The 25,926-nt window shown below is 47.3% G+C and overlaps 1 protein-coding gene across 1 annotated transcript in view; it reads right to left on the reverse strand.

Moving 5' to 3' along the window:
• Positions 1-5,051, reverse strand: part of LOC136612762 (RING finger protein 112-like) — a 44,805-nt gene extending 39,754 nt beyond the window's left edge. The window contains exon 1 of the mRNA XM_066593403.1: positions 4,940-5,051. Within this exon, the coding sequence (XP_066449500.1) occupies positions 4,940-5,010 (71 nt within the window). The 5' untranslated portion in view covers positions 5,011-5,051. The remainder of the gene's footprint in view (positions 1-4,939) is intronic.
• Positions 5,052-25,926: the final 20,875 nt, after the last annotated feature.

The following is a 25,926-nucleotide window of genomic DNA, read 5'->3' on the forward strand; positions in this document are numbered from 1 at the left end:
TGGCCCTAATCTTATGTCTGGATGCACAATGGGGCCCAAAACGAAAGGAGTAGTCGGTGGCTTTAAGAACATAGATTTTCCTTGAAGGAGTTTTAGGCCCATAGCACTTTTGTAGAGCTCTTGAGCGGCCAAAATCAAAGAGAACCCCCACAAGTGACCTCATTTTGAAAACTAGACCCCTTAATGAATTTATCTAGGGGTGTACTGCCCATTTTGAGCCCACAGTTTTTGAATGAATTGAAGCAAAGCAAAAGGAAAAAATTGTGATTTTCGTTTTTTTGGCAATTCTGTCGTTTTAAAAACTGCTTTTTTGGTACAGCACACACATGAATGAAGACTTGCACCCCAAAGTGGATACCCCTGTTTGTCCCGTGTTCAGAGACATACCCATTGTGGCCCTAATCTTTTGTCTGGATGCACAACGGGGCGCAAAATGAAAGGAGTAGTCGGTGGCTTTCAGAACAGAAATTTAGCATGAAGGTGATTTAGGCCCCATTGCCCACTTGTAGAGCCCTTGAGCGGCCAAAACGACAGAGAACCCCCACAAATGATCCCATTTTGAAAACTAGACCCCCTAACGAATTTATCTAGGGGTGTACTGTGTATTTTTACCCTACAATTTTTGAATAAATCTAAGCAAAGCAGTAGGGGAAAAAATACAATTTTCATTTTTTTGGCAGTTGTATCAATTTAAAAACTGTTTTTTTTGTACAGCACACATAGGAATGAAGACTTTCACCCCAAAATGGATACCCCTGTTTGTCCCGTGTTCAGAACCATACCCCTTGTGGCCCTAATCTACTTAAAGGACGCATGGCTAGGCCTATAATGGAAGGAGCACCCGTTGGATTTTAGGGTACAACGGAATAAATTCCAGGCCCCATTGCCCACTTATAGAGTCATTGAGCGTCCAAAACTATAAAGACCCCCACAAATATCCCCATTTTAAAAACTAGACCCCTTAACGAATTCATCTAGGGGTGTACTGCGTATTTTGACCACACAGTATTTGAATAAATTTCAGCAAAGCAGAAGCAAAAAATTACAATTTTCATTTTTTTGGCAATTTTGTCAATTTAAAAACTTTTTTTTTTGTACAGTTTACATAGGAATGAAGATGTTCACCCCAAAATGGATACCCCTGTTTGTACCGAGTTCAAAAACATACCCATTGTGGCCCTAATCTACTTACAGGACACATGGCAAGGCCTGTAATGGAGGGAACACCAGTTGGATTGCAAGGCACAACTGAATACATTCCAGGCCCCATTGCTCATTTGTACGGAATAAAAATTGACTCCCTAAAATCCCCCCCCCCCTCCACGCCCTTTTCGGCGTTCCCCAAATCTTAGATAAAAGTAATAATGTGAACTGTGTAGTATTTCCAAAGACGGGTAATTATGGAGGCTGGTTGGGATGGGCACATGGAGCAATAAAACCGGGTATCCCCCCTCCTCTCATGCTTTTTGGGAGTCATTTTTTGACCTCAGTGGCGGGGATGGGGTGTAAAAAGTGGCGTTCCGTGAGTCTCCGTAAGCTTGACGAGGTGCGGCGGTCTCACACAGAAGGCGCTCAACAAGCTGCTCCTGGAACTGCAGGAAGGCGAGAGTTCCCGGGGCTTCTTGTAAATTGCGTATTACAGGTAGCGGTCTGAATAACGCCGGGCTCACGCAGCCGTAGGTGGATCCCGGCTGTGAGCCCGGCTGTGACCCTGCGTACGGCCGCGTAATGTACTGCGCATAACTGCGTACTTACACGGGCGGTCATGCGCAGTACACTTTTTTTTTTGTTGTTTGTATTTCCCGCACCGTCGCTTAGCGATGACGCGGGTACCCGCAGCCCGTATACAAGGTAGTTGCGTATGGGCAGCGGGTATATCCATGACCATGGAGCACAATGGGCTCTATGTTGCGGATATCCGCGGTAAAATAGAACCTGCTGCGTTCTCTTTTCTGCGAGTGGATTACGCAATTCCAACCCGCTAATGTGAGCGGAATTGTGTAATCCAATGCGATTGATCTGCGTATTACCGCTAATCAAACGCATGCGGAATCCGTAATTCCTATCTGGTCATGTGAGACCGGCCAAAGGTAGATCGCTACCATTTTTTCACGTGACCGGGGACCGCTCAACGAGGCCACCCGTCACTGCTCCAGGCTCTCTGTGACCGTTGGTCGCCGAGAGCAAGGAGATATTAATTTTCCTGGGCTCCCCGACTCTTGCGCATGTGTCCGGTGTTTTGCCCGCGGTCGCATGCGCAGAATACGGGAAAGTTCACGGAAGAAGATTGCGTCGGGGTGCAAATACGGAGGCCTCCGGTAAAAAATTTTATCTCCTCTCACCGATCGCATCAGTGAGGGGAGATGAAGCTTCACCTTTTTTTAACTTTTACGTGATCGCCATTATTCTTTGGATAACGGCGAACACGTGATCAGGAACCGCTCACCGCGGCCCTCCGTGAAATCTCCAGGCTCTCGGCTAAGTTTTGTAGCCAGGAGCAGGGAGATTTTGAAAAACCACGGCTTTTGCGCATGCGCCTGCCACATTGGTGACGGGCGCGTGCGCAGAAACTGGGGTGAGGTCCGCGGATAAATCCGCAGGCCTTAGGTACGTCATTTCATCCTCCCTCACGGATATGATCCGTGGGGGGAGATGAAACGCAAGCTTTTTTTAACTTTCTAAAACTTTTTTTTAACTTTTTTTACTTTTTTTTTTTTTACCTTTTACCCCTTTTTTTATTTTATTTTTTTTACTTTTTGCACTTTTTTTTTAACTTTACATGATCACTGTCATCCATTGGATGACAGTGATTATGTCCCTGGTGACATCCCTCTGCTCTTGGCTACACATGGCAGCCAGGAGCAGAGCAATTTTGAATTTCCCGGGGCTCGAGCCCCTCTGTGCACGTGCCCGATGTCAATCATCGGGCGCGCATGCGCAGACGGGGATTTCGGGTCCCGGGACATCGCAGAGGACCGGGGGTGAGTATCTTCACCTCCCCTCATGGATCCGATCCATGAGGGGAGGTGAAACTTTACTTTTGTTTTACTTTTTAAACTTTTTCGCGATCACCGCTATCGCAATGGATAGCGGTGATCGCGGGCCCGGGGACCGCTCACAGTGGTCCCCGGTAACACCTCCTGGTTCCCGGCTACCTTCAGGAGCCGGGAGCCAGGAGATTTTAAATTTGCCGGGGACACCCGGGCTTCTGCGCGTGCGCGTGACGTCATCGTCAGGCTCGCATGCGCAGAAGGCCGCCGGCGGGTCCGGGAGGACCAGATCTCCGGGGGACACCGCCGACAAGCCGTGTGAGTATTTTCAGCTGCCGTGATGGATCCGATCCATCATAGCAGCTGAATTACTACTTTTTTACATTGTTTTATTTACTTTTTTGCGATCGGCGCTATTCATTTTATAGCGCCGATCGCAATGCCGGGGGGGACTGCCCGCATCCTGGGATGACAGCTCCATGCTGTCGGCTACCTGCGGGCACCGACAGCATGGAGCTGTCACGTCCTCAGGCCAGTGGGCATCAATCCAAAGAGGATGCATAAAACTACGTCCTCTAGGATTAAGGCCCACTTTCTGAGGACGTAGTTTCCCGATGGGGCCGTCGTTAAGGGGTTAAAGCACATAAAAAAACAATGGAATATAATGTTGCTGTTCTACTGCCACTTTTAGTGGCATATCATAAAGGAGCCCACTGAAACTGTCGCCCAAGGATCCGCATAAACCCAGAGCCTGCCACGAAGGCAGTAACTATCAGCATCATCAGTAAGAATTCTGGCTTGGCATACCGATGAAATAACTCAGCACTGCTAGGAGAACTAGAATTGCTACACAGACTTTGTTATTTCATAATACATTTTATTTGATTGCACCCCTTGAGATAATCTAGCATACGCCCCAGTTGTGTTAAGATTAGAGATGAGTGGGGGGGAGAGGGAAAGAGAGCTCCCACCTGTTCTGCGCTGCTACCCCCCGCTCCACCACGCCACGCCCCTCCCCCCGGCGCCCCCCGAATCTTTTCACTCGAGTAGTAAAGTACTCGAAAATCGCGGTGCTCGATTGCGAAATCGGCCTTACCGAGTACGTTCGCTCATCTCTAGTTAAGATTCATCGCTTTAACCTGTTTGCAAATTTCCATATTGTATTTTGACTTTATTAGTAGTAAATAGGCTTTAATATATCGTCCTGTGGAAGTTTGCTGCTCCTTCATTCCTCCAAGTAGCAGGTTGCACGACTGAAGCTTTTGTCTAGTTCTCCCTGTTGTTAAATGGAAAGTTTTCCAACAAAATTCCATATGGATAAAAAATTCTTAAAGGGGTTGTACCACAATTACAAGTTATCTCCTATCAACAGGATAGGGGTTAACTTGCTGATCGGTGGGGTCTCACCATTGAAACCCTAACGATGTCAAGAACAGGGGTTTCATGTCCCCTGTCCTCCTCAATGTAGGGTTACTGCATCCCTGCAGTGTAGAATAGACGGAATGGAGCTCTGGTCATGCCGATACCCCAGCGGCACCCACTATGGTATTTCGTCAGCCCCACTGAAGTCCATGGAGCATTGACAGTGAATGCTCGGCCAGCACTCCCTTCATGCTGAAGTCACAGGCAGATTGGGACACAGGAGCCTTGTTCTTAAAATCTGCGGGGGTCTCAGCAAGTTATCCCCTGGACAGGTTATAATCATGGTAAAACCCCTTTAAAAGAGTTGTCTCTCATCAGAGACATTGGTCGAATATCTGTTGGCCACTGCTATGACCACCACTAATCACCAGGCTTCTGTGGAGCTATGAGGATCCTTGAAACCTGGGTAGGGCTCTTATAGAAATAGGGTTGGTTTGGAGAGGGGAACATTTTAATAAGAAGTAAATAATAATTACTAGTAGACCCCGCAAGTACTATATTAGTAGAACAATCAGACTTCCTCTTACCTTCTTCTTTTTCTTGTATTTCCAGCGCATGGAAAATCATAGAAAATTGTAAATCCTGGGTCTTTTGCCATGTTAAGTTTGGGAAGTGAAGTAAATGTTGTGTTGCTACCTGTCCGTTGTCTTTTGTTCTCAGTGACTCCTCCTCTAATGTTATCAGGCTCAGGAATAGAAACTGAAACTTTCTACTTATCTAATTACATTTTATATTATGCCACGTTATAGTATACGTCAGTGTTTTAAAAATCATATAATATAGATAGACAGATGTCCCTTAAAGGGGTTCTGACACGACTAAGGTTTTTATGCTTTTGTCATGCCTTTGGCAGTCTCTGTTCAGTAAGATTGTCTGTACTGTATGATGTATATGGTATTGCTTTATTTCTGGCATTACTAGATAGACTTTCTGTTAGGGCTCCATCTAGTGGGCATTCATATACTGAGCCTCAGTGTATTTTGTCCTCTGAGGGATGCTGTACCCTTTACCCATGACCTCAGTTACATCATCAGCTCAGCCCACAGTAGCCATTTTCTGGCACATTCCCTCCATGTCTGGACTGCTCTAGAGACCCTCTGCAAACCTTTATTATCCAGGCTCACAGCGGCATCGTCGGTATGTGATAACTTCTACCTGATGTCCTACTCTTAACATCCTGTGTATATTATGTTTCCAGTTCCATCATTATACCACTTCTATAGTTTCTAGTCCTATGTGTGTTATTCAGATAGCATAGAATGTGTCCTAGTGTAAACACATGCACGCTTATCATCTCTCATGGCTGTATTATATGCTTCCGGTCTTTTCACATGTATGTAATGTATTCTATGTACTGCTATGTTAGTGTACATTCCTAAGTGCATTATTTTCTTTGTTCTACAGTTTTACCTCTACCTTGCAATAAAGTTGAAAGCGGACATTGCTCCATCGTCATTGTGTTGCAGGGAAGGTTATCTGCCTGTCTACTTATGCTCCACTCATAGGGAGGACAGAACAGTAAAACGACGGCCCCTCACAGCCTGGATAGAGTAAAACGACGGCCCCTCACAGCCTGGATAGAGTAAAACGACGGCCCCTCACAGCCTGGATAGAGTAAAACGACGGCCCCTCACAGACTGGATACCAGTAAAACGACGGCCCCTCACAGACTGGATAACAGTAAAACGACGGCCCCTCACAGACTGGATACCAGTAAAACGACGGCCCCTCACAGACTGGAGACCAGTAAAACGACGGCCCCTCACAGACTGGATACCAGTAAAACGACGGCCCCTCACAGACTGGATAACAGTAAAACGACGGCCCCTCACAGACTGGAGACCAGTAAAACGACGGCCCCTCACAGACTGGAGACCAGTAAAACGACGGCCCCTCACAGACTGGATACCAGTAAAACGACGGCCCCTCACAGACTGGATAACAGTAAAACGACGGCCCCTCACAGACTGGATACCAGTAAAACGACGGCCCCTCACAGACTGGATACCAGTAAAACGACGGCCCCTCACAGACTGGATACCAGTAAAACGACGGCCCCTCACCGACTGGATAACAGTAAAACGACGGCCCCTCACAGACTGGAGACCAGTAAAACGATGGCCCCTCACAGACTGGAGACCAGTAAAACGACGGCCCCTCACAGACTGGATACCAGTAAAACGACGGCCCCTCACAGACTGGATAACAGTAAAACGACGGCCCCTCACAGACTGGATACCAGTAAAACGACGGCCCCTCACAGACTGGATAACAGTAAAACGACGGCCCCTCACAGACTGGATAACAGTAAAACGACGGCCCCTCACAGACTGGATACCAGTAAAACGACGGCCCCTCACCGACTGGATCCCAGTGAAACAGGGACTTCTCACAGGCTGGACAGCAGGATACCAAACCACGCTTTGCGCAATATGCAGAGATACTGCTACAGGATGCCCACTACAGCGGTAAGCGTGTAAGCTCGTCCGGAGCGTCACCATGTCAATGTTAGAGACTGGACTGTATGAGACAAGGTCTCACATCTCAGCTAGCTCCAGAAGCTCAAAAGGGTCAGTGAGTAGCTCTACAGTCGCCATTGCTCCTGCAAAAGCGGAAGCCGCCAAAATGTGAGTGCATTATGCTGAGCAAGAAAGGCAATTAAAAGTAGAGAAAGCACGCATGGAAGCAGCACTGGAAAAACTATCAGTAGAGAAAGAAGCTGCAGCTGCTGTGGCTGAAGCAGAGGCTTTGGAAGAAGCAGCGATCTACGCAGGTGAAAGATTCAGCAACATGTCTAGGCGCAGTTCTGGTCACCAAGACAATCTCCAGTATACTTCAGACTATGTTCAGCTACATGCTAAGTCGGGTGACGACTCGTGCTCAGATCCAGGAGAGGAGTCAAACCTCCAAAAAGAGCTCCGCCAGCAACCGGTAACACAGCAAGTGACCTCAGCAGACCAAATGCCCAACATCAAATTAGATAGCAGTTTGATATTCAGTCGGCCCTCGGTACAACCTGAGCTTGAACCAACAAATGTTTGGAGTACCGCAGTCGCCACCAATAAGAAGGAACCTGTAGACTGTGACTATTATCATAGCAGCGTGTCAAAGAATCGCGGTAACTCACTAGGACCTCCACAAAGCAACTTACCTTCAGATCTACCATGCAGAGATGAAGGTATGACAGACCTCGTCAAATTCTTTGCACGACGTGAGCTAATAACTAAAGGACTCACAAAGTTTAATGACAGACCTGAAGGCTATAGAGCATGGCGTTTGTCATTCAGAAATATGATCAAAGATCTCAACCTGTCTGTAAGTGAAGAAGTTGACCTCCTAGTCAAATGGTTAGGCAACGAGTCAGCAGAACATGCAAAGCGAATCAGAAACATCAACATTAACTACCCAAGCAGAGGACTAAAAATGATATGGGAAAGACTGGAGGAGTGTTATGGCTCACCAGAAGTGGTAGAAATTCACTCTTCAAAAGGATTGAGGATTTTCCTAAGATTCGCAATAAAGGATTTCAGAAGCTGAGAGAATTAAGTGACCTGCTGATGGAACTCGAAGTTGCTAAAGGTGAGGGAGACTTGCAAGGTCTCGCATTTTTAGACACAGCACGTGGTGTCAACCCCATTGTACAGAAGTTACCTTACAGTCTACAAGAAAAGTGGATTACTCAAGGCTCCAAGTACAAACAACAGCACAACATCTCATTCCCTCCATTCTCCTTTTTTGTGGATTTCATACACCAACAATCAAAGACTAGGAACGACCCGAGTTTTGACTTCTCAACATTTGAAACCACTTACACCAGAGCTAACAAACCTGCTTCACTTCGTAACCCGAAAGCTACACCTGTTGCAGTACACAAAACCAGCGTATCTGCTGTGTATCCCTCAACAAGAGACCCTTGCAAAGAGTGCCCTCTATATAAGAAGCCCCACCCATTGCAGAAATGTAGAGGATTCAGGGAAAAACCTCTTAAGGACCGGAAAGCCTTTCTCAAGGAAAACCAAATTTGCTACAAGTGTTGTGCCTCAACATCTCATCGGGCGAAAGACTGTACAGCAAACATCGAGTGTTCAGAATGTCATAGTAAGGAGCATACCACGTCCTTACATCCCGAGCCCGCCCCGTGGACTCTCACGCCTTCAGACCAGGCTACAGAGCATGGCGGGGAGGAGAAAGTCACAGTACTTCCTGAAGTGTCACCCCAGTGCACCCAAGTCTGTGGGGAGGGCCTCAGAGGTAAATCCTGCTCTAAGATTTGTCTTGTTAAAGTTTATCCAATTGGACACAAAGAAATGGCTGTAAGGTTGTATACCATTCTTGACGATCAAAGCAACAGGTCCCTTGCCAGCTCTACTTTCTTCGACATCTTCAACATCGAAGGACATAGCTCTCCATATTCACTTAAGACTTGCACAGGCGTGACTGAAGAAGCCGGAAGAAGAGCTACTGGTTTTCAAATAGAATCCATAGATGGTGAAACATCCCTGCCTTTACCTAAACTGATAGAATGTAATCAAATTCCAAACAACAGAGAGGAGATTCCAATGCCTGAAGCAGCATTACCACATAAGCACTTGAAGACCATAGCCCATCTCATCCCTGCTTTAGATCCTAAGACTCAAATAGTGCTTCTGCTTGGAAGGGACATCATAAGAGTCCACAAGGTCAGAAAACAGGTAAATGGCCCTCACAATTCTCCATTTGCACAGAAACTAGACCTAGGATGGGTCATTGTAGGTGACGTCTGCCTAGGAAATGTCCACAAACCATCCACGGTAAATTCCTATTGCACTAATACACTGGAAAATGGACATCCATCCTTTTTCCAGCCGTGTCCTAACAGGTTCCTTATAAGAGACACACCTAACAGTATTTCATACTCTGACTCTACGGAAATTGGGACCCATTTCTGTGACGAAGACAGAGACCACTTAGGATGTACAGTGTTCCAGAGGACAAAAGACGACCACAAAATCGCCCCCTCTATCGAAGACGAAGCCTTCTTGACCATAATGGAACAAGGCTTTTTCAAAAATGAAACAAACAATTGGGTGGCACCACTTCCTTTCAAAACTCAGAGACTCCATCTCCCCGACAACAGAGATCAAGCACTGAAGCGCTTTTTCTCACTCAGACGCAACCTTCTAAGAAGACCAGATATGAGTGAACATTTCTTCACATTCATGGGGAAGATATTTGGAAACGGTCATGCAGAAGTTGCTCCACCCCTAAGAGAAAAGGAGGAACACTGGTACCTGCCAATCTTTGGTGTCTACCACCCTAAGAAGTCAGGACAGATCCGGGTAGTATTTGATTCCAGTTCACAATGTGAAGGAGTCTCCCTCAATGATGTTCTCATGACCGGACCAGACCTCAATAACACACTATTAGGAGTGCTCATTAGGTTCTATAAAGGATTAATTTCCATTGTTGCCGACATACAGCAGATGTTTCATTGTTTTCTAGTGAAAGAAGAACATAGGAACTTCCTGAGATTCTTCTGGTTTAAAGGCAACGACCAAACCAAAGACATAATGGAATACCAAATGAAAGTACATGTTTTTGGCAACAGCCCATCTCCTGCAGTCGCCATCTATGGACTCAAAAGGTCTGCCCGAGAAGGTGAAGAAGAATATGGACAAGATGTCAGGCAGTTTGTAGAAAGAGACTTTTATGTGGATGATGGCCTGAAATCACTTCCATCACCAGATGCAGCAATCGACCTACTCAAAAGAACCCAAAGTATGCTTGCTTGTTCGAACCTCAAACTCCATAAGATAGCTTCAAACAGCAAGGTTGTCATGAAAGCCTTTCCCACTCAAGATCACGCCAATGACCCGAAGGATCTAGACTTGACAACGGCCACAATACCCTTGCAGCGCAGCCTAGGACTCAACTGGGACCTCAACAACGACACCTTTACCTTTCAGGTGGATCAAAAGCCAAAACCATTCACACGACGCGCTGTCCTATCTACGATCAACAGCATCAATGACCCGCTTGGGTTTGCAGCTCCCGTGACCATTCAAGGTAAGATGCTGCTCACAGACTTAACTGCAGATACATGCGATTGGGACTCCCCACTTTCCCCAGAGAAGGAGTCATTGTGGGTAAAGTGGAGAGACTCCCTGGTAGAGTTATCTGACCTACACGTTCCTAGGCCGTATGCACACGTGCCTACTGCAGAGGTCAAGTCTAAAGAGCTGTGTGTATTTTGTGTTGCCTCAGTGAAAGCAATTGCTGCAGTTGCCTACCTCAAAACGATTGACATTAAGGGCCAGACACATATTGGGTTTGTGATGGGAAAGGCAAAACTGGCACCATCTCCTGAGCCTACCATACCAAGCCTGGGGCTTTGTGCTGCCCGACTGGCAGTAGAACTAGCTTAACTCATTGTGACAGAAATAGATATGACACTTGATGACCCAGAATTTCATACAGACAGCAAAGTAGTGCTGGGCTACATTTACAATGAGTCTAGGAGATTCTATGTGTATGTGCATAACAGAGTCCAAAGGATTAGAAAGTCATCAAAACCTACTCAGTGGCACTATGTACCGACTGATCACAACCCAGCAGATCATGCTACAAGAGCTGTACGGGCACCACTCCTTAAAGACACCACATGGCTCACAGGGCCAACTTTCTTCTATAAACCTTTACTGGACACTCACAAGAAAGGCACTTATGAACTGCTAGATCCAGAGATCCAGATGACCCTCCTTTGCTTACCCCTTCTACTCTACTCACGCAAAAGTTCAATGCAATTACAGCTCCTGCTGGTGAGCTTGATTCTAAAGACTTGCACAAGTGTCAGTGGAGGCGGGTACAAAGCTTGGCAAATGTGTTTTGGGAAAAGTGGAGGAAACAATACATCTCAACCTTACAGACGAGGAATAAGTGGCATTCCAGTAAACCCAACATGGAAGTTGGCAATGTTGTTCTTGTCAAGGACTCTCAGTCAAAAAGAAACGAATGGCCTATGGGACTCATAACCAAGGTTTTTCCTAGTGAAGACGGGAAAGTCAGAAAGGTGGAAGTCAAATTGTGCAAACAAAATGAGCCTAAACTCTTTTTCAGACCTGTTACTGAACTAATTTTATTACTCACAACGAAGAGGTCTTAATGTGGTAACCTTGGGTTACCAGACAGGGAGTGTCATGCCTTCGGCAGTCTCTGTTCAGTATGATTGTCTGTACTGTATGATGTATTGCTATATTTCTGGCATTACTAGATAGACTTTCTGTTAGGGCTCCATCTAGTGGGCATTTATATACTGAGCCTCAGTCTATTTTGTCCTCTGAGGGATTCTGTATCTTTACCCATGACCTCAGTGACATCATCAGCTCAGCCCACAGTTGCCATTTTCTGGCACATTCCCTCCATGTCTGGACTGCTCTAGAGACCCTCTGGAAACCTCTATTATCCAGGCTCACAGCGGCATCGTTGGTATGTCTGTACTTCTACCTGATGTCCTACTCTTAACATCCTATGTATATTATGTTTCCAGTTCCATGATTATACCACTTCTATAGTTTCTAGTCCTATGTGTGTTATTCAGATAGCAGAGCATGTGTCCTAGGGTTATCATCTCTCATGGCTGTATTACATGCTTCCTGTCTTTTCACATGTATGTAATGTATTCTATGTACTGCTATGTTAGTGTACATTCCTAAGTGCATTATTTTCTTTGTTCTACAGTTTTACCTCTACCTTGCAATAAAGTTGAAAGCGGACATTGCTCCATCGTCATTGTGTTGCAGGGAAGGTTATCTGCCTGTCTACTTATGCTCCACTCATAGGGAGGACAGAACAGCTTTAACAGCCATTGTTCACTGGTCTGCCTAATGGAGACAAAGAACCCATGATTTTTGGCGTGCTAAAGCATAAAAACCTTATACTTACCTTTTTGTTGTGTTGTTGTTGTGCAGCGGGGTCATCTCCCAGCAGGCTTTCTGCTTCCACCAATGAGCCAGGACGGGCGGCCCCCCTCTGGGATTGCACACAGGTGCAGAAGACAGGTGCCCTCTGACAGGAGTCAGGACGGGCCGCCTCTCCACTGCGCATGCGTAGAACTTGCAGTTCAGCTAGGACAGACGGGCCGCTCACAACAAGCACTGCTTGTGACATGGCGCCCGTCCGTTCACCTTGGAAGTTGCTCACGGACGGAGCAGAGCAGGAAGCGGTCATTTTGACCGCTCCAGCTCTGCTTCAAGAAGCCACAGAAGAAGATGCCCAAAGGAGGGGACATGCCTGACGATCAGTCCTGGCCAGGCAAGGTAAGTAAACCTTTTTTTTTTTATGTCAGAACCCCTTTAAGGTGTTAATATTATATGATTATATTATTATAGCCCCTCCCTGTAATGCTCTCTAGTGTCCATAATACCAGCCTGAACATGCTGGGGGCTGTAGTTTCCTCGCTGTAATTTCCTCTGATATGTCATAATGGCAAGGAGATATTGACAGTTATAGTTCTCTCCCTGGGTGTAGCTGGGGGAAGCAACTGAGGCTCGGCTAGGATGTGCCTGCGCTGGAGTATCAGATTCACTCTGTATTATTAGCAATCCCGCCCCTAGAAGAAGTTGTCTTTTTGCTGCTAAACTCAGCATGTGGTTCCATCTCAGGCAGATACGTAAATGATGAGAGTTGTGGTGATTAAATGAACGGTCTTGTCACAGGAGGCCCTACAAGTGGTTCCTTCCTTGGCCTATAAAAGGCTCTCGGAGGTTCCTTGTGTGTAGTGACCTCTTCTTCCACTTGTGTAGAGCTTGTTGACCACTAGACACCTTTACAACGCAGAGAAGAGATTTCACCCCGTTACCAGAGTCTGAGAGGGGCGCATTATTGGGATGTGAGAGGCTGGATGGTCGTATCGATGAATTATCCCCCCACTGATTGTTCTGACCAGACTGTTAGGAGGTGTTGGGACCAGTGGATGTGTGAGGCTACATGAGGTGACCGGGCTCAGGACGCCCCTACAGACCACCAGTAGAGAGAAGCATCTGACCAGACTGTTAGGAGGTGTTGGGACCAGTGGATGTGTGAGGGCTCTTTGTAAAATTTTGCAAATTCTGCTATTTTCTCTCAGTTGTTGGAGAGGGCTCTACCACGGGAAGAGATCCCCAAGACAAAACTGTGATACCTCTGTCCCCCCAGTGATCTTGCTTGGGTCCTGCTACATTTAGCCCTTTGGCTAAAAAGGGATTTAGTTTGGAAGGCTAATTTATCATTCAAATGCTTTTGGGCTGCGATGAGATCCAAACGAGCGGAGACAGTGTGAGAGCATTTTTACACTTTCTCAAAGTTTTTCGATTTCAGCTATGAGGGATCCAGGGCCATAAACTGGTTGATATTTGGAAGGTATACATTTGCAAAAGTATATGTGCGGCCTGCCAATTTACCCTTTAGAAATAGGAAGCGCCTCTCTCTGTCGGTGCAATGGTCAAGTGATTCTCATGGTACCCCCCTGGAGATTAATATACTCACACTTCTGGCTTTTGTCCTGTGGTAACTGCTGTGATATGCATCAGGGTCTCTAGGGGAGAGAAGAGCAGGAATCGAGCCCTCCTTAAAGTAGGTTTCTTGGAAGTAAGCAATCTGCAGCTTCTTGCTCTAGAGTAGCCGGAGGAGAGAGGATCTCTCATCAGGAAAATTGAGCCTTTATGCAATAAGTGAGGTAAAAGAGATGGTGTCCATGACAAGTCTCCAAGGGTGTAAAATAAAAAGAAATGAATAACGATAATTGAAGCTAGAGAAATAAATGAAAAAACAACACAAAGAAGAAAAAAAATAAAATTAAAGATGTGGGGCTTAGAGACAAGAAATAGAAAAAACAGTAGAGTTGGAGAAGGGTAAGAAGGAAGAGTGATAAGAGCACAGACCCCTAATTTCTAGTTGGCCCCTGACTGAACCTGGCTAGTCCAAGAACAGTCTAGAGGAGATAACCATGGTGAGAAAGCTCACAGTGGTGAGTCTCAGGTGGCCACTCAATAAATAATGGCAGTATACAAGACACCAAGCTAGTTCCTCAGCGTGAATGGAAAAAAGCCTCGCTATATGAGGGAAAAGAAATAGCTATTGGGGAGACAGAAATGGCTTATCCGATGTCTCACCCGAGAAATCTGGGAGAGACAGGGGAAGAGATGTCATGCTATGTTAGCCATTAGGCAGCAGAATGGTAGGACAGAACAGGTTAGAGTCCGCTGGGCGTGGATAGAGTCCAGCCTCTAATTGCATTATTTGGTAAGTGGGACAGAAGAGAAGGGATCAAGTCGTGATGATACAAAGAAAATGACAAATGTCCTCTTTCCATCCAATCCAAGCTTATTTTGAGCATTGATGACATTGTTTTCGTGTCTGGAGACCTCGGGGTGAGCACCTCAATTCTGCCTTTACTGTGGAGTAGCACACTGCTGCCGACTGCTGGTGTGATGGGCTGGGAGACCATCGCTTATGACGGTCCCTAGTGGTGGTACAAGGGACAATGATAGCGATATGTTCAGGACATCCTGCAACCACATGTGTTGCTCTCATGGCGGCTTTCAAGAGGCATTTTCCAGCAGCATAATGCTCGGCCGCACACAGAAGGGGGTCATAGGAGCCCCCACAACATTGTCACACTTCTGTGACCAGCCCGGTAACCAGATTTATCACATATATTGGACCATCTGGGACATCAACTTTGAGAGCCTACGAGCTTGCATGATTTAGAGGCTCAGTTACAGCAAATGTTGAGGAATATGCCACAGGACACCATAAAGAACCAGTATGCCTGCAAGTCCGGCCATATCACATCTTGTATCCACGCTAGAGGCAGCCCAACAGAGTACTAGAGCCTCCATGCCCACCCCCCTCTTGTTGTAACCCGAGCAGACAGATATAATAGTCAGCGGAAGCCAGAGGTTGGTAACGGGAAGTATCGCTTTGCAGTACAAAGAGCAGGTAGGTAGCGAAGTCAGAGGTCGGTAACAGTAAATATCAGCTTGCAGTATAGAGGATCAGGCAGGAGGTGAAGCTACTCTATCTGTGGGGGGGGGGGGGCACAATAACCATGCAATGGAAGGCTCAGGCCTATATAGGAAGTCCAATCAGGAGCAGGGCGGAGCCCATGCAGGAAGGTAGGAACCGGATTAAAAGGTGCAAGGACTAGGCTGGGATTCAGAAGGAGAATCCCAGGTAGAGCTGCCGCCTGGAGCACAGACGTTCCCAGGTTCGAGTTCTGACACTAGAGGTGGCTCAACAGGGTACTTGAGCCTCCATGCCTGCCTGTATCATTTCTCGTATCCAAGCTAGAGGCGGTACAACAGGGTACTAGAGCCTCCATGCTCGCCCGAATCACATCTTGTATCCAAGCTAGAGGCAGTACAACAGGGTACTAGAGCCTCCATGCCCTCCCATATCACATCTTATATCCAAGCTAGAGGCGGTACAACAGGGTACTAGAGCCTCCATACCCTCCCATATCACATCTTATATCCAAGCTAGAGGCGGTACAACAGGTCTCCCTTCAAGGGCTCAGTTTTTGGCAAAAAGTGATCCTTTTGCTCTGATATTGCAACCACTTACTTATATCAATGTTACAATCACACAAAGAAAATTTCATTTGATTCCAACAACTCCTTCTAGAGGAGAGATAGTTTTTTTGTTTTTTTTTTACAATGAATGTGTATAGAAATATATATAATAAATGACATACATATAACTCAATAATTAAAAACATTTATTATTAGTAGTGTAAAAAATCCGTACAATTCATCATAAATGATCTTCCATTACTGACAGAGCTTAAAACATGAAATATTCACAAGCAAAAAACAAAATATGGCAGAACTATACTGGACAATCATACCTTAACAGGAATATCACCATGAGGCATGGATGCCAATAGAGCCACAACATATATATACAATTAGTCAACTAAAGCAGTGGTTCTCAACATGAGCGTTATCACCCCCGGGGGGGGGGGGGCGTTTTACTTCTCAAGGTGGTGGAGGAATCGAAAAGGAGCGGCACAAGGGCATTGGAACATAAAGGGGTGGTAGGGGGGCGTTCTGTGTTTGTTTTGTTTTTTTGTTTAGTAACTACATTTTTCTAAAAATTAGTCTGTCAGCTTCCACAAAATGCTCTAATTTCAGCAGGTCTGGCTTGGTCTTCCCTATCGGAGTCGGTAAATGTGCACTGAGTGGACAAGCTCAGACAAGCCTGTAGACTCTATTCCTAAATACAATAACAATATTAACCCCTTAGTGACGAAGCCTGTTTGCGCCTTAGTGACGGAGCCAAATTTTGGAAATCTGACATGCGTCGTTCAACATAGCATAACTCCGTAAAGGTTTTGCATATCTAAGTGATTCTGACATTGTCTTTTCGCCACATGTTGTACTTCATTTAGGTGGTAAAAATAGAACCTGTGTATATTTATTAAAAGTGCCAATATTGGGAACATTTTGAAAAAATTGTCATTTTTTCACATTTTCAACTGTAATATCTCAAATATGTGCAAACATACTGTACAAATTTTAGCTAAGATATATATTTCCATCTGTTCACTTTATTCGGAACGCATGTTTGAAAAACTTTCGTTTTTTTTTTTAACCATTTAGGAGACGTACACATTTAACATTACTTTTCAGCATTTTGAGGAACACTTTGTTTTCCTGCACCAAGCCAAGTTTGCAAAGGCTCATGAGTGTCAGAATGATAGATACCCCCACAAATGACCCCATTTTAAAAACTACGCCCCTTAGTGTATTCACTGAGGGGGGTCAGGAGTATTTTGACCACACCGTTTCTTTTCAGGAATTAATGCAATTTAGAGTAGAAAAAATAAAATTTCATATTTTTGCAAATACGCAATTTTAAACACAGGATTTTTTTGGACACCATCCCAAGACTGCAAAGGGGGCGCTGCGCAGAAAACGGTTAGGACCACTGAACTAAAGGGTCCTGTGACAATCACATAGTAAGGGCCTTTTTACACGGGATGACTGTTGATGCAAGATACTAGGTGATATTATCGAATGCGATGGTAGCGTGATGCAACATCAGGACAAGCAGAACTTATTGTTGAACTCTTTCTACATCAGATGACCAAGCTCTCAAAAAAGTATGACATAGTGATTATGGGAGATTTTACCCATCCAGACATTTGTTGGGAATCTCTCTCAGGTAAAAGAAATGGATCCAACAAATTCTTATCCGCTCTTGCTGACAACTTTATCTTCTGAAAGGTAGAAGAGATAACAAGGGGATCTGCGATCTTGGACCTAAGTTTTACCAACAGGGACGGAATGGTTGAGGAAGTAAGAGTGGCTGGGACCTTAGGAGGCAGGGATCATGCTAGCCTTGAATTTTGGATAAAAAGGGGAGGAAGACCTGAGAAAACTCAGAAATGTCCTAGAAGGTTGGGAAATGAGATTCTCAAAGCACAATCGTTAACAATCTCTAAAAGAAGGACGAATTGGAAGCATTTAAAGAGACCAGGATGGATGAACACAGAACTCGCACACATGTTCAAAACACAGAAAAATATGTTTATCAAATGGAAAGGGGGGGGGGGATATCTAAAGAAGAATATAATGTGGTCTGCAGAAACTGTAGGACAAGTGTCAGAAAAGCTAAAGCTAATAATGAATTGAGGCTTGCAACAGAAGCCAAAAGCAATAAAAAAGGATTTGGGGGTATGTCAAAAGCAAATAAAAAGTCAAAGATGCTCTTGGATGCTTACAAGATGAAAATGGCGAATTGGTTAAGAATAGAGATGAGCGAACGTGTTCTTCCGAGCTTGATATTCGTGCGAATATTAGGGTGTTCGGGATGTTCGTTATTCGTAACGAACACCATGCGGTGTTCTGGTTACTTTCACTTCCTTCCCTGAGACGTTAGCGCGCTTTTCTGGCCAATTGCAAGACAGGGAAGGCATTACAACTTCCCCCTTTGACGTTCAAGCCCTATACCACCCCCCTGCTGTGAGTGGCTGGGAAGATCAGGTGTCACCCGAACATAAAAGTCGGCCCCTCCCGCGGTTCGCCTCAGATGCCGTGTGAGTTAGATGAGGGACAGTGCTGTTTGTACCGGAGCTGCTGTAGGGAAAGAATTGGTAGTTAGTGTAGGCTTCAAGACCCCCCAAAGGTCCTTATTAGGGCCACTGATAGCTGTGTGTTGGCTGCTGTTAGCAGTGGCAAATTTTTTTTTTCTCAAAATCGGCTCTGCAGAGCGTTGCACCCGGCATTAGGGACAGAAGTGCTGCATAGGCAGGGAGAGTGTTAGGAGTGAGTGTAGCCTTCAAGAACCTCAACGGTCCTTTCTAGGGCCATATTTAACCGTGTGCAGTACTGTCCAGGCTGCTGTTAGCTGTGCTGCATTTTTTTTTGCTTCTCAAAATCGCCTCTGCAGAGCATTGCACCCTCCATTGATACTGCAGGGAAAGAATTGTATAGGCAGGGCCACAACACAGTTATTATTTATTGAATATACGCAGTGCTGCCTTTTGGTGCAAAAAAACGGAAAATAATTCTATTTGTCCTGCCTCTGTCTGTCCTAACGCCGGTGGACACGTGTCGGCTGCGTGTGCAACCTGTAAAAATCAGACGCACCCAGCTACGTTTTACTCCTGGCTTTGCCATTTGCTTTCCTTAATTGGGAAAAAAAATACCTGCTCTGCCACAGTTAATAACTCTGCTACCCTCATGTTCTGTGACACATTAGCAGGAAAACAGCACAGTTATTAAACTTCTCATGTTCATAGAATATACGCAGTGCTGCCTTTTGGTGCAAAAAAACGGAAAATAATTCTATTTGTCCTGCCTCTGTCCGTCCTAACGCCGGTGGAAGAAAAAAAGAAACACAGCAGCACTCCAAGGGTTCAGCCACACCGCTGGTGCAAGGTACAATGCAATAGCCCAGTTAGGATCCCGACTCCCTGGGTCCACTGTTGATCAGCAATGTAGAGAGGAGGAACTAGGCAGCATTCATTTGAAGTCTTCTTTATTAAATAGCCATGAGAAAGCAAGCAGCCACGTATCGACCCTGTGCTCGGGTCTTTATCAGGGTCGATACGTGGCTGCTTGCTTTCTCATGGCTATTTAATAAAGAAGACTTCAAATGAATGCTGCCTAGTTCCTCCTCTCTAACGCCGGTGGACACGTGTCGGCTGCGTGTGCAACCTGTAAAAATCAGACGCACCCAGCTACGCTTTACTCCTGGCTTTGCCATTTGCTTTCCTTAATTGGGAAAAAAATACCTGCTCTGCCACAGTTAATAACTCTGCTACCCTCACGTTCTGTGACACATTAGCAGGAAAACAGCACAGTTATTAAACTTAGATTATACATTCACTAGAGGCAGTGGGGCCTTTCGTTTTCAAAAAAGGGAAAAAATTATATTTGGCCTGCAGTCTTGCGCCAATTTATTAGCTGCCTGTGAAATCAAATCACTGGTAATACAGCATGCTGAGGGGTAGGGGTAGGCCTAGAGGACGTGGACGCGGCCGAGGACGCGGAGGGCCAAGTCAGGGTGTGGGCACAGGCCGAGCTCCTGATCCAGGTGTGTCGCAGCCGACTGCTGCGCGATTAGGAGAGAGGCACGTTTCTGGCGTCCCCACATTCATCGCCCAATTAATGGGTCCACGCGGGAGACGGTTATTAGAAAATGAGCAGTGTGAGCAGGTCCTGTCCTGGATGGCAGAAAGTGCTTCGAGCAACCTATCGTCTACCCGCAGTTCTGCGCCGTCCACTGCTGCAAATCCGAATCCTCTGTCTGCTGCTCCTTCTTCCTCCCAGCCTCCTCACTCCACTACAATGACACCTGCTCAGGAGCGGGAACACTCCCAGGAACTGTTCTCGGGCCCCTGCTTAGATTGGGCAGCAGCGGTTCCTCTCCCACCAGAGGAGTTTATCGTTACTGATGCCCAACCATTCGAAAGTTCCCCGGGTCCGGGGGAAGAGGCTGGGGACTTACGCCAACTGTCTCAACAACTTTATGTGGGTGAGGAGGACGATGACGATCAGACACAGTTGTCTTGCAGTGAGGTAGTAGTAAGGGCAGTAAGTCCGAGGGAGCAGCGCACAGAGGATTCGGAGGAAGAGCAGCAGGACGATGAGGTGACTGACCCCACCTGGTGTGCAACGCTTACTCAGGAGGACAGGTCTTCAGAGGGGGAGTCAAGGGCATCAGCAGGGCAGGTTGCAAGAGGCAGTGCGGTGGCCAGGGGTAGAGGCAGGGCCAGACCGAATAATCCACCAAGTGTTTCCCAAAGCGCCCCCTCGCGCCATGCCACCCTGCAGAGGCCGAGGTGCTCTAAGGTCTGGCAGTTTTTCACAGAGACGCCTGACGACCGACGAACAGTGGTGTGCAACCTTTGTCGCGCAAAGCTCAGCCGGGGAGCCAACACCAACAGCCTCACCACCACCACCATGCGCAGACATATGATGGCCAAGCACCCCGCAAGGTGGGACGAAGGCCGTTCAGCGCCTCCGGTTTGCACCCCTGCCTCTCCCCCTGTGCCCCAACCTGCCACTGAGATGCAACCCCCCTCTCAGGACACAGGCACTACCGTCTCCTGGCCTGCACCCACACCCTCACCTCCGCTGTCCTCGGCCCCATCCAGCAGTGTAGTTCAGCGCACCGTCCAGCCGTCGCTTGCGCAACTGCTGGAGCGCAAGCGTAAGTACGCCGCCACGCACCCGCACGCTCAAACGTTAACCGTCCGCATAGCAAAATTCATCAGCCTTGAGATGCTGCCGTATAGGGTTGTGGAAACGGAGTCCTTCAAAAGTATCATGGAGGCGGCGGCCCCGCGCTACTCAGTTCCCAGTCGCCACTACTTTTCCCGATGTGCCGTCCCAGCCCTGCACGACCACGTCTCCCGCAACATTGTACGCGCCCTCACCAACGCGGTTACTGCCACGGTCCACTTAACTACGGACACGTGGACAAGCACAGGCGGGCAGGGCCACTACATCTCCCTGACGGCACATTGGGTGAATTTAGTGGAGGCTGGGACAGAGTCAGAGCCTGGGACCGCTCATGTCCTACCCACCCCCAGAATTGCGGGCCCCAGCTCGGTGGTGGTATCTGCGGAGGTGTATGCTTCCTCCACTAAAGCACCCTCCTCCTCCTCCTCTGTCTCGCAATCAAGATGTGTTAGCAGCAGCATGTCGCCAGCAGTCGGTGTCGCGCGGTGTGGCAGCACAGCGGTGGGCAAGCGTCAGCAGGCCGTGCTGAAACTACTCAGCTTAGGCGATAAGAGGCACACGGCCCACGAACTGCTGCAGGGTCTGACACAGCAGACCGACCGCTGGCTTGCGCCGCTGAGCCTCCAACCGGGCATGGTCGTGTGTGACAACGGCCGTAACCTGGTGGCGGCTCTGCAGCTCGGCAGCCTCACGCACGTGCCATGCCTGGCCCACGTCTTTAATTTGGTGGTTCAGCGCTTTCTGAAAAGCTACCCACGCTTGTCAGACCTGCTCGTAAAGGCGCGCCGGCTCTGCGCACATTTCCGCAAGTCCCACACGGATGCTGCCACCCTGCGCACCCTGCAACATCACTTTAAGCTGCCAGTGCACCGACTGCTGTGCGATGTGCCCACACGGTGGAACTCTACGCTCCACATGTTGGCCAGGCTCTATGAACAATGTAGAGCTATAGTCGAATACCAACTCCAACATGGGCGGCGCAGTGGGAGTCAGCCTCCTCAATTCCTTTCAGAAGAGTGGGCCTGGTTGGCAGACATCTGCCATGTCCTTGGTAATTTTGAGGAGTCTACCCAGGTGGGGAGCGGCGATGCTACAATCATTAGCGTCACCATTCCTCTGCTATGCATCTTGAGAAATTCCCTGCAAACCATAAAGGCAGCTGCTTTGCGCTCGGAAACGGGGGCGGGGGAAGACAGTATGCCGCTGGATAGTCAGGGCACCCTCCTGTCTATTTCTCAGCGCGTACAGGAGGAGGAGGAGGAGCATGAGGAGGATGAGGAGGAGGGGGAAGAGACAGCTTGGGCCGCTGCTGACGGTACACCGGCTGATTGCCTGTCATCCTTTCAGCGTGTATGGCCTGAGGAGGAGGAGGAGGAGGAGGAGGATCCTGAAAGTGATCTTCCTAGTGAGGACAGCCATGTGTTGCGTACAGGTACCCTGGCACACATGGCTGACTTCATGTTAGGATGCCTTTCTCGTGACCCTCGCGTTGCACGCATTCTGGCCACGACGGATTACTGGGTGTACACACTGCTGATTCCACGGTATAAGGAGAACCTGCCCACTCTGATTCCCGAAGAGGAAAGGGGTTCGAGAGTGTTGCTATACCACAGGACCCTTGCGGACAAGCTGATGGTAAAATTCCCAGCCGACAGCGCTAGTGGCAGAAGGCGCAGTACCGAGGGCAAGGTAGCAGGGGATGTGCGTAGATCGAGCAGCATGTACATCCCAGGCAGTGCAACAGTCTTTAAGGGCCTGGCCAGCTTTATGGCTCCCTACCAAGACTGTGTCACCGCTCCCCAGTCACGGCTGAGTCGGCGGGAGCACTGTAAAAGGATGGTGAGGGAGTACGTAGCGGATCGCACGACCATCCTTGGTGACGCCTCTGCCCCCTACAACTACTGGGTGTCGAAGCTGGACACGTGGCCTGAACTAGCGCTGTATGCCCTGGAGGTGCTTGCTTGTCCTGCGGCTAGCGTCTTGTCGGAGAGGGTGTTTAGTGCGGCTGGGGGAATCATCACAGATAAGCGTAGCCGCTTGTCAACCGACAGTGCCGACAGGCTTACACTCATCAAGATGAACAAAGGCTGGATTTCCCCAGACTTCTGTTCTCCACCAGCGGACAGCAGCGATACGTAAGCAATACGTAGGCTGCACCCGCGGATGGAAGCTACGTTCTCTCTCACCATCCAAAACATTTCTGCTTCATCAATCTGTGTCTAATATTCCTCCTCCTCCTCCTGCTCCTCCTCCTGAAACCTCACGTAATCACGCTGAACGGGCAATTTTTCTTAGGGCCACAAGGCTCACTCAAATAATTTTTCTGAACAATTTTTATAAGTTTCAATGCGCTTAAAAGCGTTGGAACTTTAACTTGAACCAATTTTTCGTTACACTGGGCTGCCTCCTGGCCTAGTTACCACTTAAGCCACATTAACCAAAGCGATTAATGGGTTTCACCTGCCCTCTTGGCTGGCCATGGCCAATTTTTGGGATGTACATTAGTACTGTTGATACAGCAATTTTTGTGGGCCCTCGCCTACAGTGTAAACAAATTAATTTTTAGCCCACCTGCATTACAGCTGACGTTACCTCAGCTGTGTTGGGCAATGCAATGGGATATTTTTGTGTACCGCCGGTGGGTTCCAGGGAGCCACCCATGCTGTAGGTGCACACGGAGTTTTTAATACATCTGTACACTTCTAAAGAACCCCAGTCTGACTGGGGCATGCAGTGTGGGCCGAAGCCCACCTGTATTACGCACGACATTACTACCTCAGCTGTGTTGGGCAATGCAATGGGATATTTCTATGTACCGCCGGTGGCTTCCTGGCACCCACCCATGCTGTCGGTCCACAGGGACTTCACAATAGGGAGTTGTACCTGCCTGTGTCTATGAATTAAAAAGCCCGGTCTAACTGGGGCATGCAGACACCTTGACAGAATGAATAGTGTGTGGCACATAGGTTCCCCATTGCTATGCCTACGTGTGCAGCTCCTGATGGCGGTGGCACAGGATTCTATTTCTCATTGCTTCTGTACAGCATTGTGGGCTATCGCCCCGCCCCTTTTAAAGAGGGTCGCTGCCTAGCCGTGCCAACCCTCTGCAGTGTGTGCCTGCGGTTCCTCCTCATGGCAGACGCACTTCTAAATAGACATGAGTGTGGCGTGGCATGAGGGCAGCTGAAGGCTGCGCAGGGACACTTTGGTGTGCGCTGTGGGGGGGAGGGGGGGCGGTTGGTCAGCATGTAACCCAGGAGAAGTGGCAGCGGAGTGTCATGCAGGCAGTGATTGTGCTTTGTTGTAGCTAGTGTGGTGCTTAGCAAAGGTATGCCATGCTAATGAGGGCTTTTCAGAAGTAAAAGTTGTTGGGAGGGGGGGGGGCCCACTCTTGCCGGTATTGTGGCTTAATAGTGGGACCTGTGAACTTGAGATGCAGCCCAACATGTAGCCCCTCGCCTGCCCTATCCGTTTCTGTGTCATTCCCATCACTTTCTTGAATTGCCCAGATTTTCACACATGAAAACCTTAGCGAGCATCGGCGAAATACAAAAATGCTCTGGTCGCCCATTGACTTCAATGGGGTTCGTTGTTCGAAATGAACCCTCGAACATCGCGGGAAGTTCGTTCCGAATAACGAACACCCGAACATTTTGGTGTTCGCTCATCTCTAGTTAAGAATGATGTTGAGAAGTCCGAACTTTTAAATTTTTATTTTGTATCTGTTTTATCTCAGAAAGTAGATGGAACATCAACTGATCGTCCCTGTGCTATTGGGGGAATAAAATAATGCAGGCTATCTATAAGCAGAGATGGTGAGAGAACACTTAGCTAATTTCAATGAATTCAAGTCTCAAGCTCTAGATGAATTAGATCCTAGGATACTAAAGGAAGCAGCAGAGGTAATTGCTGAACCACTCGCCATAATCTTTGAAAATTCCTGGAGAACAGGAGAAGTCCCAGAAGATTGGAAAAGGGCAAATGTTGTCCCTATCTTCAAAAAGGGGAAGACGGTGGATCCAGGAAACTACAGGACTGTGAGCCTGACTTCTATACCGGGAAAGATCTTTGAACAAATTATTAAACAACATGTATGTAAGTACTTGGATACAAAATTGAGTAATTAACCAGAGCCAGTATGGGCTTATAACAAACAAGTCATGCCAGACAAATCTAATTTACTTCTATGACAGAATCACCGACTGGGTTGATCAGGGAGATGCAGTGGATATAGTATATCTTGACTTTAGTAAAGTATTTGACAAAATATCTCATTGGGATTGATAAGACAACTGTTACATGGATTCACAACTGGCTGAGTGATCATACTCAAACAGTGGTCAAAAATGGCTGCACATCCAAGTGGAAGAATGTATCAAGTGGGGTACCACAAGGCTCCGTGCTAGGCCGAGTGTTGTTTAACATTTTTATGGAGGAGGGAATTGATGGGAAACTGATCAAATTTACAGACGACACAAAGCTAGGAGGGATAGCTAACACTAGGCAAGAGAGAGAGAGAGAGTATTCAAAAAGATCCAGAAAAGCTTGCACAGTGGGCGGCGACTAACAGAATGGTATTCAACAAGGAGAAATGCAAAGTCCTACATCTGGGCAAGAGAAATGAAAAACCATATACAGAATGGGAGGAATTGGGCTAAGTAGCAGCACATGTGAAAAAGACTTGGGTATACTAATAGATCATAGACCGAACATGAGTCAACAATGTGATGCAGCAGCCAAAAAGGCAAACACAATTCTGTGATGTATTAAGAGAAGCATTGAGTTGAGATCATGTGAGGTAATTA

The sequence above is a fragment of the Eleutherodactylus coqui genome, chromosome 2 (assembly GCF_035609145.1).
Source record: "Eleutherodactylus coqui strain aEleCoq1 chromosome 2, aEleCoq1.hap1, whole genome shotgun sequence".
In the NCBI taxonomy this organism is placed as follows: domain Eukaryota; kingdom Metazoa; phylum Chordata; class Amphibia; order Anura; family Eleutherodactylidae; genus Eleutherodactylus; species Eleutherodactylus coqui.